This window comes from Protopterus annectens, chromosome 2.part0 (assembly GCF_019279795.1).
Source record: "Protopterus annectens isolate FY-2018-M chromosome 2.part0, PAN1.0, whole genome shotgun sequence".
Taxonomy (NCBI): domain Eukaryota; kingdom Metazoa; phylum Chordata; order Ceratodontiformes; family Protopteridae; genus Protopterus; species Protopterus annectens.
Genome location: NC_056728.1, coordinates 1,272,732,289 through 1,272,749,052, shown reverse-complemented (window position 1 = coordinate 1,272,749,052; position 16,764 = coordinate 1,272,732,289). Strand labels below are relative to the sequence as shown.

At 32.7% G+C, this 16,764-nt stretch overlaps 1 protein-coding gene across 3 annotated transcripts in view; it reads right to left on the bottom strand.

The window, feature by feature from the left end:
- LOC122793445 (probable E3 ubiquitin-protein ligase HERC4) overlaps positions 1 to 16,764 on the bottom strand; it is a 1,684,714-nt gene that overhangs the window by 1,294,450 nt on the left and 373,500 nt on the right. For 2 of the 3 annotated variants that reach the window (XM_044061443.1, XM_044061444.1), the window contains exon 14: positions 12,099 to 12,170. The exons of the other annotated variant lie outside the window; for it this stretch is intronic. In XM_044061443.1, the coding sequence (XP_043917378.1) occupies positions 12,099 to 12,170 (72 nt within the window). The remainder of the gene's footprint in view (positions 1 to 12,098; positions 12,171 to 16,764) is intronic. 3 annotated transcript variants of the gene reach the window in all.

Here is a 16,764-nt window from a genome sequence, read left to right as displayed (position 1 = left end):
GAGGGGGCTGGAATTTGCTGGAGAAAAGTGGCAAAAAAAACAATGTATTCAGAGTGAATAACAAGAGAGGGAAAGGTGACAGACTGGGAAGAAGCCAAGAAGATATTTGGACTGCTGGCTAGAGACCCTCTTCACTGTCAGGGATTAATATTAAAGTATAGTCAAAGAAAAAGGGATAGGGGAATCCTAAGTGAAAGATCTGTTATGGTAGAGTTTTTAGTTGAATCTAGAACAGAAGCTGCTGTTAAAAAAGGATAATTATAGGGCATATACAATATTGCACGATAACAGCAAGAATCAATTAGAAGAGGTTAGAAAAGATTGGGAAGAGAGATTGGATAAGCAATTTGCAAGAAAATAATGGGAGGACATGTGTATGACTCCCAGATATGCAAAACATCTAGACACTTTAGTGCTTTGGCTTGGAAGTGTTTGCATAGGTATTTTTATACTCCAAACCAACCCAAAAGAATTTCTCTTTAGGCAGATGGTAAATGTTAGAGGTGTGATATGGAAAAAAGAGGTAACTGGAAACATATGTTTTAGGAGTATAATGAGTTGGCAGACTTTAAAAAAACTCCCCAGGGAGTAATCTGTCAGAAATATTGGGTGAACAAATAGGTGTAACTAAGGAAAATATTTTTTGAGCTAGTATACAATATTTGAAATGCCAACACACGGTAAGGCCTTGTTAGGTTTAATTCTGGTGGCTGCCAAAAAAGCAATTACTAGAAAATGAAAATCAAAGTCTAAACCAACTGTATTTGAAGTAATGAATATTGTAAGAGAGATAAAATAACTGAAAGTTGAATCTTTAGAAAATGCCGGAGCAAATCACACACAAAAAAATAGAAATTGTGGAGACAATACATGTAGAATACTGTTGACTTAAGGTTAAGGTGGGAACTAATCAATTTACATAATGTTGGATTGATGATGATTGTATAAATGAAGATATGTGATGTAACAAAGCTGTTAATAAAAAGATTGGTGCTCTTTATAGACTTAAGCCCTTTCTAACAGCATCTACAAGGGTGTCTCTAGCCCAAACTCATCTTATCTCCACACTATTGTATGCCTCCCCATCCTTTATAAACCTTTCAAAATCTAACCTTCAGAAACTTGCCATGGCCTATCATAGCATTGCCAGGTTTGCCACAGGTTCCCCATTTCACACCCATCATTGTGTTAACCTCAAAAAGCTTGACTGGCTCGAACTCCAAAATCTTATTCTCCTACATCAATTAATTATCACCTATAAAATCCTCCACTACCCTTCTAATACACCCATACTAAATAACCTTGTTGTCCCTTACAGGTATCTTACTTCCCTTTGTTCAGCCAACAAACTACTAGTTGCCACTCTCAAAACACACAACAAAGCTGGTGACTCCTTGTTTACAAACATTATTGGCTCATACTGGAATAAACTTCCCATAGAACTGATCTCTCTAGGCTCTTCTCAACTTTTCAAGAAACAACTGAGGAACTATTTTAAGTCTCACTGGCTATGCCCCTGCTCAAACCCTGACTGACCTGAGCATCCAACCATCTTCTCATTTCTCTCCATTTACCTCTATGCTTGTCCCTATCACTAATACTACCCCTCTTCTGCAACTATCTACTATCCACTTGGATACTACTTTACCTCTGCAACCTGTTATCCCCCCCAGATTTATAGGTTGCTCCCAGCTATGCAAATCTGCCTCTTAATCTATTGCCCTGGCACAAAACAATTATAACAATTGTGAATACTGCGAATACTGTAAATACCTTATAGACTCTTATGTAATTTACTACTTTCTCTCTTTTATGACTGTACTATTCCTACTACAGCAAAGAATTTGCAAACATAAATCATCACTCTTTGTTATAGCTATAGCTTTGTTAAGTTTGCTAATTATAGTTTCATTTAAGTTTTGCTAATTATAGTTATTGTCAAATTGCTTTAGTACCATTACTATGCTACATTGGACTAATTTTCTTGTCATGCTTATAATTTTGCATCCCGTTGTACTATTTTTATGTTACCTTCTAGTATATAGTGGAGCTTTTCTCCTCGGGCCTCTGCTGAAAATGGACATGTATCCAGCCAGACTAGCCCGGTCAACAAATGTAAAATAAAATAAATAAAATATGTATGATATTTGTACCTGTGAATAAGCTACGTCTGGAGTATAGATTTAATAAGGAATATTGGTGGTTCTTATGTCTATCATATTACTATTATTGCTAGTTTTTCTTTAACAAGTTGTGTCATTCAATGTGACAACATAGCATCAACAATTTTTTTCTCAAAGTTTGTTTTTGTTGTTAGACTTAACCAGGAGATAGCAGGATAGTTGAAATCCCCAATTAACACAGTATTTCTTTTATCTAAGCAAGTTTCCAAATTTAATAAATATTCCCTTTGTTTTGAGTCCTCCATGTTGGAACTATGACAATATAATACCATTTGTATCTGATTATTACTAACACTCTAGTTTGTCCACCTGTTTAATCGAAGCAGAGGGTATTGTTTTGTGTATCTATAAAGTAACCCCATTACCTTTAGAGGTGTGTCGTAGTCATTCATATTTGACAAATTTTTTTGTGGTAAAAAGATGTATTCCAGGATTCTACCACTGCAAGTATTTTATAGGCTTATTTAGATATTATTCTAGTAACTTAAATACCTAGACTTTAAAAATTACAAAAGCAACATTTCAAAGTCCTATCAGTTATCCCTATATTTGTAGCTTAACATTGTATTCCATTTCTTTCCTAAAAAATAATAGAATAGTCTGAATTTTTTCTTGAAATTTATGAAGATCCATGTGAATTTAGATGAAAAATATCTTTGGAAAACATTCTAAAATGTATTGTACACCAATGATAAGTGTCTCAACCAGTTATTAAACATATGGGCCTTGGTGTACATATAGTCTTTCTATAAAATTGAGAAAATACATTTTCTTAATATTAATTCAACTTTAGATGTTTCCAGGTGCTCAATAACTTCTAGTATGGAGTTCTTCATATGATTTAAAGGTGTACCTCTAAAGTGATTTAGCCCAGTGATTTATCCCAGTATTAATCACAGTTATGGATTACAAACACATCATGTTTAGGCTTCAGTAATACCAATTTGTGTATCATTTTTGGTACATTAATTATTTTTAAACCAGGCAAAGCAAAGACCGTGATGACATTTTTGTTTTCCTTAAAAATATTTTATTTTTCAAATACAGTTGAATAAATTCCATAGTATTTGTATATAACATCTTAATAACTATGTACACTATTTACATCAGCATGACACTATAACAGAGCTCAATATATACAATTACTTTATAGGTATAACAATCCAGTTATCAGATTGTATCTGTTCAGTTATTGTAAAATGTCAATGTATGATAAGACTTTTTTCCATGGATTGTTAATAAATGGCTTTGGATGAATCGTTAATTCTTTAATTTTAATTTTCAACAAAGCTGTGTTTTTCAGTAGGCTGTAGAAGTCTTTCAAAGCTGGTATCTGTATTCCATCTTTTTGTTATATACTTCCTTGAGATTGCAAGTATTGTCCATACTAGATGCATATTTGACTCATTCAAATGAGGACCTTCATGCACATTTAATAATACTAGAGATTTAGATAAGTTAAATGATTCATTAAATAAAGCTTGTAAAAAGTTTTTAATACCATTCCAAAATGGCTTAATTTTAACAGAGTCAAAAATGTGATTCCAATCTGCATAATGTATTTGCTCACACCTCCAACATATTCCCTTTGTGGAAGAATTAATTTTAGTAATTCTATCTGAAGTTAAGAATGCTCTGTGCAAGCATTTCCAATTAAAAACTTTCCAGTATTGTGTAAAGGATTTATGTTTTATTGATAATAAAATATTTGATTTAATTTCTTTAGTTAGCTGTAATGAGTGTCCATTTGTTATATAATTCCAATATGAGGACTTGGGTGTTGCTTTATAATTTATCAATATCTTGTAAAATTTTGAAATAATATTTCCCATGTCATAATCATTATATATGATTTCATACAGGCATTTCATAAGCTTAGGTATTTCTTTAAATGAAGAATTACTAATTATTCTGCATAAATCTTGTGAATATTTCAGAATGCTTTGCACAGTTAGCCAATCTAGTTGTGGAATTTTGTATGTTGTTTCTATTGTTTGCATATAAAGAACTTTTAGTTGTTTGATACATTGAAATCAACAAACAAATCTTTTCTGTTCCCAGGAATTAATTATTTCTCTGTATATTGTATGAGGATAGCTCTTTGTAAATATGAATAGTGTTAAAAGATCAAACCATATTTTTAAATCTATATTTGCATTAATAATTTTCCTAAATGAGTCATATGAGTTTTAGTGGGATCAGTTATGTCATATTGCATACTAATACATATGTGCCATGGCAAATTGTTTTTATCTATTTGAATTTTTTTGTAAATCAAATTCATTTATTGATATTACAGTTAGTAATTCTTTACAATTTGCAGAATAATTTGGACTTCTCCAATCTGAGATTGTTTTAGATATTGATGCTTTTATATATGTTTCTATATCAGGAACGTTCAAAATCCTCCCTGTTTCCATTGACTGATATGATGTATTAAAGCTATTCTGTTTCTTTTGGGAAACCATAAAAAAATGTATTAGGCATGAGTTTATTTATTTGAGTATATTCCTTTCTGGTAACAATTGTACATCCAAAGCTATATATAGAATATTGGGTGGTAAAACCATTTTTATTAACTGAATTCTATCTTCAAATGTTAATATTATTTTGTTCTACTTTTCCACAGAGATTTTAATTGTCTTGATGACATTATTGTAGTTTTTTTAGATTAATTCATTATTGTCCTTGCATAACTCAATTCCTAGATATTTTAAAGTAGATTCTTGTTTCCCTATGATGTGATTCCCCTTCATCTGCAATTCTTTTTTTTTATTTAAAAATAAAAATTTTGATTTTGATTTATTGAAATGGAGTCCTGAAGTCCTGTAAACTGTGTCAATTAATATATCTAATTCTTCTAATGTCTCTTTTGTAATGGATAATGTTAATATGTCATCAGCAAAGAGCATAACTTTAGAATTGTATTGTTCATAAACATCTTCTCCTTTGATTTTTGTATTGTTACATTTTGAATCTGCCAATATTTCAATAGCCAAAGCAAATAGAATTGGTGACATGGAACATTCTTGTTTAGTACCCTTTGTTATATATATAAATTCAGAGGTGAAAGGACCTAGCTTAACATATGCTAAATTATTTGTATATATATTCTTTAGTAGATGAACAAAGGAAGGAGGAAATTCAAATAACACCAGAATTTTGAATAAATAGCCCCAATTTAGGGAATCAAAGGCATTCTCTATATCTAAGCCAACTATGAGTGTTTCTTACTTTCTTTATTAACGTAATCTACAAGAGATTTTAATATTGTCATGTGTGTGTCTATGATATATAAATCCAGTTTGATCATTATTTATTGTTTTGGATATTGGTATTTCCATTCTGTTAGTTAATATTGTCATAAATATCTCATAGTCATTATTTAATAATGATATAGGTCTATATGAGGTACAGAGGTTTGGGGATTTATTTTCCTTTAGGATTGGTGTGATTAAGGAATATCTCCAAAATGGTGGTATTAAAGCTTGTGACTGAATTTCTAATATAGATTATGGAAGAGGGATAGTATCTTTGAAGGAAAAAGTTTATATATTTCCATAATTATGCCATCTATACCTGGAGATTTATTATTTTTACCCTATTTTATTGTATCTGTAATTTATTTGTAGGATATGGGTGCTTGCAGATCTAGTTTTAATTTTTCTGTTTTTTTTAATATTAGAACATTTTTCATCTAGATTTAATTGATCGATATGTATATTTTCTTTTTGGAAATGTTCCATATAGTGATTTCTGTAGGCATCAAGAATGTCACCTATATCTGAGACATTTTTCCATTTCTTTTCATGGAAGATACTTTTAATGTTATTAGCTTTTGATTATATTTTGATTCTTGTGGCTAAATTATGTAGCTATTTGGGAGAAGTGGCCAAGGTATTAATTTTTAGTTTTTCGAAAGCTAAACTAGTTTTATGTGTTAAAATTTTGTTGTATTTATTGTTTAATACGTCTACTTTCTTTTTCATCTCCACATGATTTTGATTTTTTTCAGCTTTTACTGACAAAAGTTTGGATTGTAGATCTAATAATTCAGAATTCCATTCTCTGATTTTTTTTTTACCAAGTTAGGGTTTTACCACATGTCAGCTTTTAATGAGTCCCATATCATTATTTTGTTTATCTCTGTAGTGTAATTAATATCTAAGAAGAACTGTAATTCAGATAATAACCAGGGCTTGAACTCTTTAATTTTAGTTATATATGCTGGAATTCTGGAGTTAAAGATTAATGCTTCAGACCCATTTAAAGTTTTAGTATCAATGAACTGTGGTCTGAAAAGGGGCAGGGAGTGATTGAGAAAGTAATGATTTTAGAGGTAAGTCATGGGCAGAAAATATTTTATCTATTCTAGTTTGGATATCAAATCTGTGATCTTGATGGGAAAACAACAAAGATTTATCTTCTTTAAATCTGAAAGTGTCTACAAGATGATATGATTCTACCCACTCATTTAAAGCTTTTGATACAGCAGATGTACACAGTGGTCTTTTATTTGTAGTTTCAGAAATATCAAATATACAGTTAAAATCTCCTCCTAATATTAAGTAGCCTTTATAATTACTGGAAATTAAATCCAAGTGTTTTTTTTTCACAGTTCATGATCCAATGCCTGGGAACCAATATAGATTGGCTAGGGTCCATATTCTGTTATTATATTTAACTATTACTAATGCCATAAGGCTTTATTTATCTTCATACTTATAAATGATTTATGGGTTACTCACATTTGTTTTCCATACAATTGTTAGCCCTTTTATTTTTGTCTTATAAGTAGATTGTGCCAATATCATATATTCCTTAGGATTCCATTTGTAATTGTCATTTGTTTTGAAATTAGTTTCTTGAAGAAAGACAATTTGTGCTTTGTTCAGTTTTAAATATTTCAGTAGATTTGATCTCTTGCTAGGATTGTTTAAGCCATTGGTATTTAAAGATAATAAAGTTAAATCCATCTTAGGTTATTTAGACTATGTATTTTTTGTTTTATTGTGACTATTAAACATTTTCCTCTGATAACTATAAATTATATGTTTGAGCTTTTAAAGGAAATTATCAGTTTTATACTTTGAGTGTTTACCAATAAAGTAATGTTTTGGTCAGGCATACTAAAAATGTTTTTTTGTGAAATAACAAATTTAAACTAATAAATGTTAACTAAACTAAGATCCACACTAACCATGGAATGGAAATAATTCCTAATCTGATGGATAAACCTAAGTCCATCAGATTATCACTCATACCTTGACAATCCAGAACATCTGAGCTCCATAAATTGAATTATCATATGGAGAATATTTGTAATAGGAATAAGCAATATTTATATTATTTTGAACAGATATAGTACTATTGTAGATCAGACAGAATTCTAATACAATATAAATGTCTACTTATTTTATAAGCAATTAATATTTACATGAAAGATAGATGACAAGTAATTCAATCATAGTAAAATAGGATGTATCATATATAAAACCTCAGTAAAAGATTATAGCACACAATTATTTAACATATTCACCCTTACTGATGAAGTCTTTCAAAACATATTACTTAATATAAATAGATGGTAATATTTATACCTAATGTTTATAATGCAATGTATTTTACTAGATATATCAGAAGTTACATTTCATTGTTTGCCAGCATTTAAGTAATCACTTTATTTGTTGCTAACTTATTAAAGCATCAATTTTTTTTATGTAAACATTGATGAAAGTTAATACATTTTCATTATCAGTGCAACCCTCTTCCCCCCATTTCCGACACATAACTATTTTCATATCTGTCATTTCTTATTATAAAATAAGTGAAATTATAGGTTAAAAACAACAAATTAACTTATTGTGATTAATGATTACAAGCTCCCTTTCCATATTCATAAATTGCTATTTTATGGCATATACTGAAAGTTTTTAGATTTAAATGGCAACATTCAATTTTGTATAATCAGCAATGGTTAAACTGAGTGATTATTTTCAATTTATTACTATTTGTACAGAATGTGATTGTTACATTCTGTGACATTCCTACTTCAGGCTTCTGTTGTTTTTCTTGAACAACTTTGTCAGTTTGATGTCATGTATAAAACATTAGTTACCTTGGTAACTTAAGTATTATATATGGTCAAGATGGGTTACAAATACTACAATTCAAGTTAAAGCAATTACATGGCTTGTTATGCATATTTACTTATATAAGAAAATCATCATGCTTCCCTTTCACGTTCAATGTAGTGCATGTCATTTATGACATGTTAAGACAGTAGTGTTATTATACACAAGCCCATGTTATTAAATCCTGTCTTTAATATCTAAATTTAGCAGACTGCTTCATCTTATATGACGATTATATATTTTATGTTTAAATTTACTAAAATCATATATTACATAACTATTGTGTTTTTTTTTCTTTTGACTGTTGCTTAGTTATTTGCGAGACCACAAGCTGTAATGTTTATTCTTATTATTAGCTTCTTCCAAGCATGTTTATACAGTCCATTGACTTAAAATTATGAGACCCTTCTATCTAGTTTCTTATTTGTTATAAGTATATTTCCAGCCTTACATACACACATATCAGTTCTTCAAGTATGGGCAACAATGCCCATCCAGTTTTGCCAGAATACCATTCACTAGTTCATGTGGTGTGTTTTCAGGCTGTTCTTAAAATATTCAAACCAATATTTGTCCTGTTCAATTTTACCAGCCTGTTCCATGCAGTGAACCACTCAACACACTATCCATTCCCACAGATATTTCCACAAAGGAAATCTGATGACTCTCTAGCACTTTCCGGCAACCCCAAACACCCCTAGAATCAGCTATCCCCATATGCCCAACATGTCCAAGCAAGCTCACCTCCCAGACCACTGCAAAGGGTACTGCACAAGACCAAGCGCTCTTAGTCTTTCACAATAACTCAGACTTCCACTCTTATGTAAGTCCTTAATGTGTTTGGACCAAAATACATTTTAAATATAAAATTGCCCTTTTATTATATATATATTTTTTGAAACCAAAAACGTCATTGCTGAGAATCATCTCAGAGCCATTAAACATTATCATCACTCTGTCCCCATTACCATAGCAACCTGGGAGCATCTGTTTCTGTTAGTGTGTCTGTGTACTGCATACCAGAGGCTCGCGATGCACCTGAAGCAAAGCTTCACTTCACTGCAACTTCAAGCCTAACTTCCCTCCCTTTCAGCGAGGCAGCAGCCAGGAAAAGAACAGAAAGGAAACAGATTAAAAAAAAAAAAACTCACAACAAGCCACCACAACAAGAGACAACACACTCCTCCAGCCCTCCCACCACTCACTCAGCAGACATACAAACAAACAATTCTCTGCCAAAATATCCCAAAACACAGTTCTATCCATGCCCTTCCCCTGGATCCAGGCTAAAACACCAAATGTCTCTTCCTAATACAGACGCATCAGTAAACCTCGATCACAAGACGCAACCCACAGCTTCCCAGAGATGAAAATGGCAACATATACCAGCTGCCAGACACAGCTGCATCCACATGCACAATGTCAGGCTTAATCAAATAGCACTCAAAGCTATGATACCTGATATAATTGATATTAATTGTGTTTAGACAGAATAATAATGACATTTGTACTAGCTGCCAGACACAGCTGCAATAATGCATCCATGCACAGCATATCAGGATTGATCAAACAGCACTTGTAGCTGTGATACCTGCCATAACTGACATTAACTATATTTAGACAGAATGATGACATTTGTACTAACAGCTTGCTACTATTATTTAACGAGGATATACATGACATTTCTAAATCATACTTTAACTGACGAAGGCATTAGTCTCCACAACAGCATTTTTTTTTCAAAACACTCTACTGTTACTGTTATTGTATATGATGTTAATTTATTACATTTGAGTCTGAACTCTGATGAATGATACCTTGTTGAATTAGTTAATTAATTACTTAAATTATTATAAGTAACATCAATGAAAAATGAACAAGGTAAGTATTCACTGAGTTCAAGTAGGGGAATAGAAACTTCTGTTTGTATTATATGTTGCTTTGTTTGGCTTATATATAATGTAAACAGTAACCCATCTTGACCTACCTTTGTTTCTGAAGAATTATTGGACTCTTTGAACAGTCTGAATAAATCATTACTGTTTCTCAGTTGTTTAAGAATCCCTCCTTTTTTTAATAAAAACAGATGACAAGTGATGTACCATATCAGGTGATACTTTGAGAGATGTAGTTGTAAGAGTTATTTTTTTGGGACAGCTATCTTGGAATCAGTTTTTTTGTTTCTTCTTTCTAGCATCAGTCCAAGGATTTGTTTCTTTTATTCTTTTAAGAGTAGGGGCCATCCATTCAATTTCATCTGGGATAGACACTATGGTGTTGTTTTGGATGAATATAGTAGCTTCTTCTAAGTCATTAAAGGTTCTCATCTCACTGGCAAAAAGTATTTTTATCTTGGGTGGATAGGCCAGCTGTGCTTTAATGTTGCTTTATTTCAACAGTTTTATTATTGGCCAGACTTTTTTCCTTTGTTCTAGTATTCTGGAAGAATAATCATTATCAAACCTCATCAGGCTTTGATTGTATTTTAAGGGTGATTTTCTCCAAGCAGATTTTAATATTAGTTCCTTGTCTAAAAATGAAAGAAATGTTATAACTATGGATCTCAGTGGAGTATTTGTTGAGTTAGAATCAGGTTTCCTCGGTGCTTTATGTGCCCTTTCAATTCCAAATGAAAGTCCCTCTTTCAAATCTAAAAATTCAGGAATCCAGGTTAAGAATGAAATAATGTCTTCTCCTTCAGTGTTTTCAAGCAGACCAAAGATCCTTTCTAAGCCATCTATTTTGTTAAGCAGCCATGTATTCTGTTTAAGTAGAAATTCTTTTGAATTCTTCCCCTTCAATGTCATTTAGAGAAGTCTCTATATTTGTTATTTTTGTATGGTGTTGCTGTAATAGTTCCTTAAGACTATCAGTCTGTATCTGAGAATTTAATTTGAGGTTTTCTAAGCCATTTTTAAAGCCATCCATCTTCAAAGATAGTTCCTGTAAGGTAGATGTCATCAATTGCAGTTCTTTTTTCAAAGCAGCATTTGGATGAGAATTCCTTAAGTTATTCATATTCAGTGACTCAATATATCTATATCTCCACCAAAATTGATATTTATGTAGTTTAGTAGTTTATCTATAGATTTTTGATGTTTTCAACTTGAAAATAATAAACTTTTTCTATATTATTATACTAGTTTATGGAGCTCTCTCAAACTTCACTGCTCTTAGTCGGCCATCTAGCCTCCACCCTCATAACATTTTTGTTTATATTACTAAGTTGTCTTGCCTATTCAACTAGACCATTTGCCAACATACAGAATATATTTTCAGTGAAGGTAAGACATATTCCTTTATGGCAGTACAAGCTTTTGCCACATGATATGTTGACATAAAAAAGTTCAAAAAAATACATATTTTAAATGTTGGCATACATAGCTGGTTGTATTGGATAGTAGTCACATTTTAACAGTCAAGTATGATGCCATATAAATGCAGGTAACATCTGTAGTTTATAGCGCTGTCATTTATGACAATAATCTTTAAATACAAAGCACAGTGTGAAGCATAAAGTATTCCAAGCCAGATAGTTAGTCAATCTGCTACTGATGCTCTGTACAGCAAAACAAAAACAAGCCAGCAAAAATTAACCTTTTTGTCTCAGGCATCTTTAATTTAAACTATTAAGCATCATGTTCCATCTTTCTCTCTCTCTTTCATGGTCACAGTTATAAATATATCACCTTAAAACACTTTTCTAAACATTTAATGTAACAGTGCTACAGATCACAACCTCACTAAGTCTTATTGCTTTCATAAAGAGCATTGCACTTACCTTAAAGGCGCGGGTCACTTCAGGTACATAGAAGTTTTGTTCCTGTATTTTTAACCCAGCATCCAAGTTAACCTGTAACCAAAATGACAAAGCACTTCTCACTCTTGATCTGTTCGAGTTGCATCAGAAAAAAGAACATGACTATAGACAAATTTAGCTACTAGACAAACTAAATCAGTATAATATTACATTAAATAAGAAAAAGTATCAAAAATAAGTATAGGGACTACCAAGATGGCTGCACCAGTCAACAGCTTAATTTCAGCTCTCCAACTGTGAAATAGAAACCTGAGAGATAAGGGCCAGTAACTGCCACTTCTAGTAAATTCAGTTACTGGCAAGTAAGTTCACTGCCTGAATGCCAGCAAAGATGAAACATTGAGAGTTTGAAAGAAAGTTAGATAGAAAAGGTGAAGAAGAAACATAACTAGGAGAAATCCTGTAGCTGTTCAACAAAAAGCAATTCAAACTCCAGCTTTGTTGCTAGAAGTGTCTTCCAGAAATTTAGAGGATAATACATCAAATGTGCTCAGAGCTGATTAAAATAAACAAAACATTGATTGAGTATATCAACTCAAATAACAAAGAGAAACTTTACACAGCTATTCAGATGAACTGACAAAGCTACAAAAATCAGAGGTTGAAATGAAGAAAAGAATGTCTGAGTATGAGACTGCTCAAGAAGAGCTATTTCAAAAATGGTAGAGTTAGAGGACAGAACACGTAGGGAAAACTTGAGATTTTCTGCTGTGCCAGTGAAACTGGAAGTAAAAAGCTGTGTTAATTTTATGAATGTACAAATAAGCAGCTGGACTGATGTTCCATAGCAGAAACTGTTAATTGAAAAGTCACACCATGCATATGCTCCAAACCTGGCCATGAAAAAGCAGCCAAGGCCTGTATTAGTAAAGATGAAATCATAAAAAGAAAGAGTTGATTTTTATAAATCTTAGGAAGAAGGGTAAAGTATAAAAAATGGAGACAGTAGAGCATTTGTGGAAAATGATTATTCACTGTACATCAAGCAAAAAAGAAGAAAACTTATTCCAGCAATCGAGGAATGTCAAGATGCAGGTGTGAGATTCAAGCTGCTGTATCTAGCTGTCTTCAGAATATTTTTTCCTGAAGGAACAAAGTCATTTTTTTGATTCAGAACAGGTTAAGGAGGAAATACAAAAATGTGTCCAACAAAAGTGAGCCATCAAACAGAAGGGGACACTTTTTCTCATTCTTTTGATAATAAAGCAAGAGACTTCACCATTTAAACCTTTTCCAATGTTTCAAAGAAAAATGCTTGAGAGATGAAAAAAGCACATGAGATGACTAGAAGAATCAGAAGTACCTTGGACTTTAACTGGAGTCTAGAGTTGGGAGACGGAGGTGAACAGGAAGAAGATCAGCAACATGGAAATTAGTGAATAAATGTGAGATTATAAAGCATCAATTACATCTGTGAAATATGGCTGTACATGAAAAGTGAAAAATTGGACTTTTGTTGACTTTTGCAAACTTGTGGGGTACTGAAAAGTATATACCCCACTTCATAACATTAATGTTTGGAAGAACACTTTGTGTGTAAGCAAGGAAATCAGAAAACACTGAATGTAATGAAAGAATTCCATTAGCAAATGACTGTTCAGTATGAGAAGATTGCAGATGACAGCAGCTGTACATTTTGTTCTTATATTTCCATGGGTGCAAGCTGAGTAAAGGGCAGGCAACAAAAGCCAGAGAACTCATTTTTTTTCACATCTGGGAGGGGGATAAAGATATAACAAGAACAGACACCAATTAGTGTAAGTATGAGAACAGGCTGTAGCATGCCTCTTGCATGGATAACCTTAATTTTAGGTTAGGTAATGCCTATGAGTGCAGCTGTCAATTTAAGACAATAGTTTCTATCAGGATAGGTACATTTTATTATTTGAAGTAGTACATAGTTTTGTGCATTTGTTTTAAGTACATAGGTTATGGGGTGTTCTGGGATGTGTTTTTATTGCTTGAGGACTTTCATTAAAAGAAAAAAAGTATGGTAAAATGTAACATAGGATCAAATGAAGATGACAAGAAAACGGTATAAAAGATCTGCCTGCCAAATATTAGTGGGTGCATATAATACAAAAGCTGGAAATAGATATTTAAACAGCTGTTACATATAAATAAAGAGATAATAGAAAACCTGAGAAACTAGATGCTCTTATTTATGGACAAGTACAGCAAGATACAAGCAGTGAAAATGTCTTTAGTCCCTTTAGTTTTACATGCAGGCCAAGCAACTTTTTATGAGACAGAGGAGAAGATGTGGACTAATAATGAGTTGAAGGAATGTATCTGGGGAGGGAAGAGGGCAAGCATCAAGTGAGATAAGATGATCCTTCAAAAAGAATAAGGTGGTTTAAGATTGCTTGATTTGAAGGGCTATTTTACAGCTATACAGTTAAGGCTTACATACATAACACAAAATGAAAGCCACAAATCAAAGTGGAAAGGGATGATGATGAAATGGGAGAATTCAAGAAATAAGGGGAGAGTGGGATTTTTAATACAGATCCTTAAAGAGAATAGCAACAGCCATAAAGAATATTACATACATAAACTGGCAGAAAGTAGTCTAAAAACTAAGCCACCATGAACATGGAAAAAGGAAATGTTTCTGATAGGGATTACTGCAATTAGGGGGTACATAGACTAGGCAAGAGGGGTCTGGAATTTATTGAAGAAAACTAGCAAATGAACCAAGGTATTGGGAGAAAATAACTAGAGAGGGAAATGTAATATAATGGGAAGAGGTTAAGAAGGCATTTGGACTGCAGGATAGACACTGTCTTTCCCTATCAAGGATTGATATCAGAGTACAGGCAAATAGAAAGGGATAGGGGATTCCTAAATAAAAGACCTGCTCTGTTAGGGTTTTTAGATTAATCTAGAACAGAAGCTGCTGTTAAAAATGGATAATTAGTAGGGCATATAAAATATTGCACGATAACTATAGGAATCCATCAGAAAGTTAAGAAAAAATTGTGCACAGAGACTAGATAAGTAATTTACAACAAAACAACAGCAGGGTACATGAATGGCTCCCAAGTATGTATCACAGAGCAGAAAGTTTAGGATTGTTGCTTGGAAGTGTTTGCATAGATATTTTTATATTCTAAGTAGACTGCGAAGAATTTTTGTTCATGTAGATGGCAAGTGTTGGAGATGTAATGAAGAAACAAGTGGTTAACTGGGAACATATATTTTGGGAGTATAATGAGTTGACAGACTTCAAAAATTCCCTACAGTGTAGTCTGTCAGAAATAGTGGCTAAGCAAGTTGGTGTAACTAAGGAAATAATATTTCTGAGTTGGGGTACAAAATCTGAATTGCCTAGACCTAGTAAGGCCTTGCTGAGTTTAATTCTGGTGGCTGCCAAAAAAAAATCAGTTACTAGAAAATGGAAATCAAATTATTAACAAACAGTATTTGAAGTACAAAATATTGTAACTGAGGCAGATGAACTGAAAGTGGGATCCTTAGAAAAGGGTGGGAGCAAATTACATAGAAAAATGGAAACTGGTAGAAAAATACATGCAGAATAATGGTTTGGAGGATAATGAGTGAGATTTATGGGAAGGCAAGAAATGAGCAATTTATATAATGTTAGACTGATTGATGAGATTTATACAAAAGTGAATATGATGTATAATGTTTGTAACTAGGAACATGTTAATATGGTTTGTTTTCTTTTATATAAGTGTAATTTTGCCTATGTCTTAAGTAATAATTCAGTAACGGTGTTATATAAATAAATAAATGACAAATCTAAACCATATGGGTTATATTTTAACATCACTGTGACTGAAGCCAGACATGGAGATAATCAGAGCAACAGTGTAAATAGGTTCGCAGGTATATACTAGGCTAGTGACCATAGCAACATTTTTAAGCCTAGCCATGCATACCAAATGTATCTGACAAGTTTAGGAATGTTAAGATTATTCTAAGGTATACATGCAATCTAGAGCTTGGGGTGGTCAAGCATTTACAGGGTGCCTCTGTCCATTAGCAACATAACTGCCAGGTGAATTTCTGATTCCCAATCCACTGCTCCAAGTTATACTTGAATTGGATTAAGGAAGAACTCTGCTTCACATGGATGGGAAGTCTGTTCCAGAGAAGAGTTCTTCTATGAGACATATACCTTTCCGTCCAACATGTCCTACTTATGTCACAAGTAAGGTTTAAGTCATAAGACATTTATTTTGCAGATATGTAGGAAGTCTATCAGAGTGGAATCCAATAATGCCTTGTATGCTAGGCATAGACTGCCCCTCAACAGTCACTAGGAGACCGAGTACAGGGTTAGTGCTTTGAGATGATCTGCGTAGAGCATGTTGTTTATGTCCTGTATCCTTTTTTTGATAAACATCTTTGGACATTCCAGCTGTTGCACGTGCCTAGTCTGGTACATACCAAAAGGGAACTGTACTCAATGATTGCTCTGATGACAGCCAAATACAATGGGCCAATGACTTCTTGGACCTAGATACCGTACCCTTGTTTATAAGTTGTCCAGCATAGAATGATTTCATAACTACCACAGCCACATGATGGTCAAATGTCAAGTTACTGTCTACATGCTTCCCCAAATCTCTAATTACCGAGTCTACTCTTAGGGGGTTTT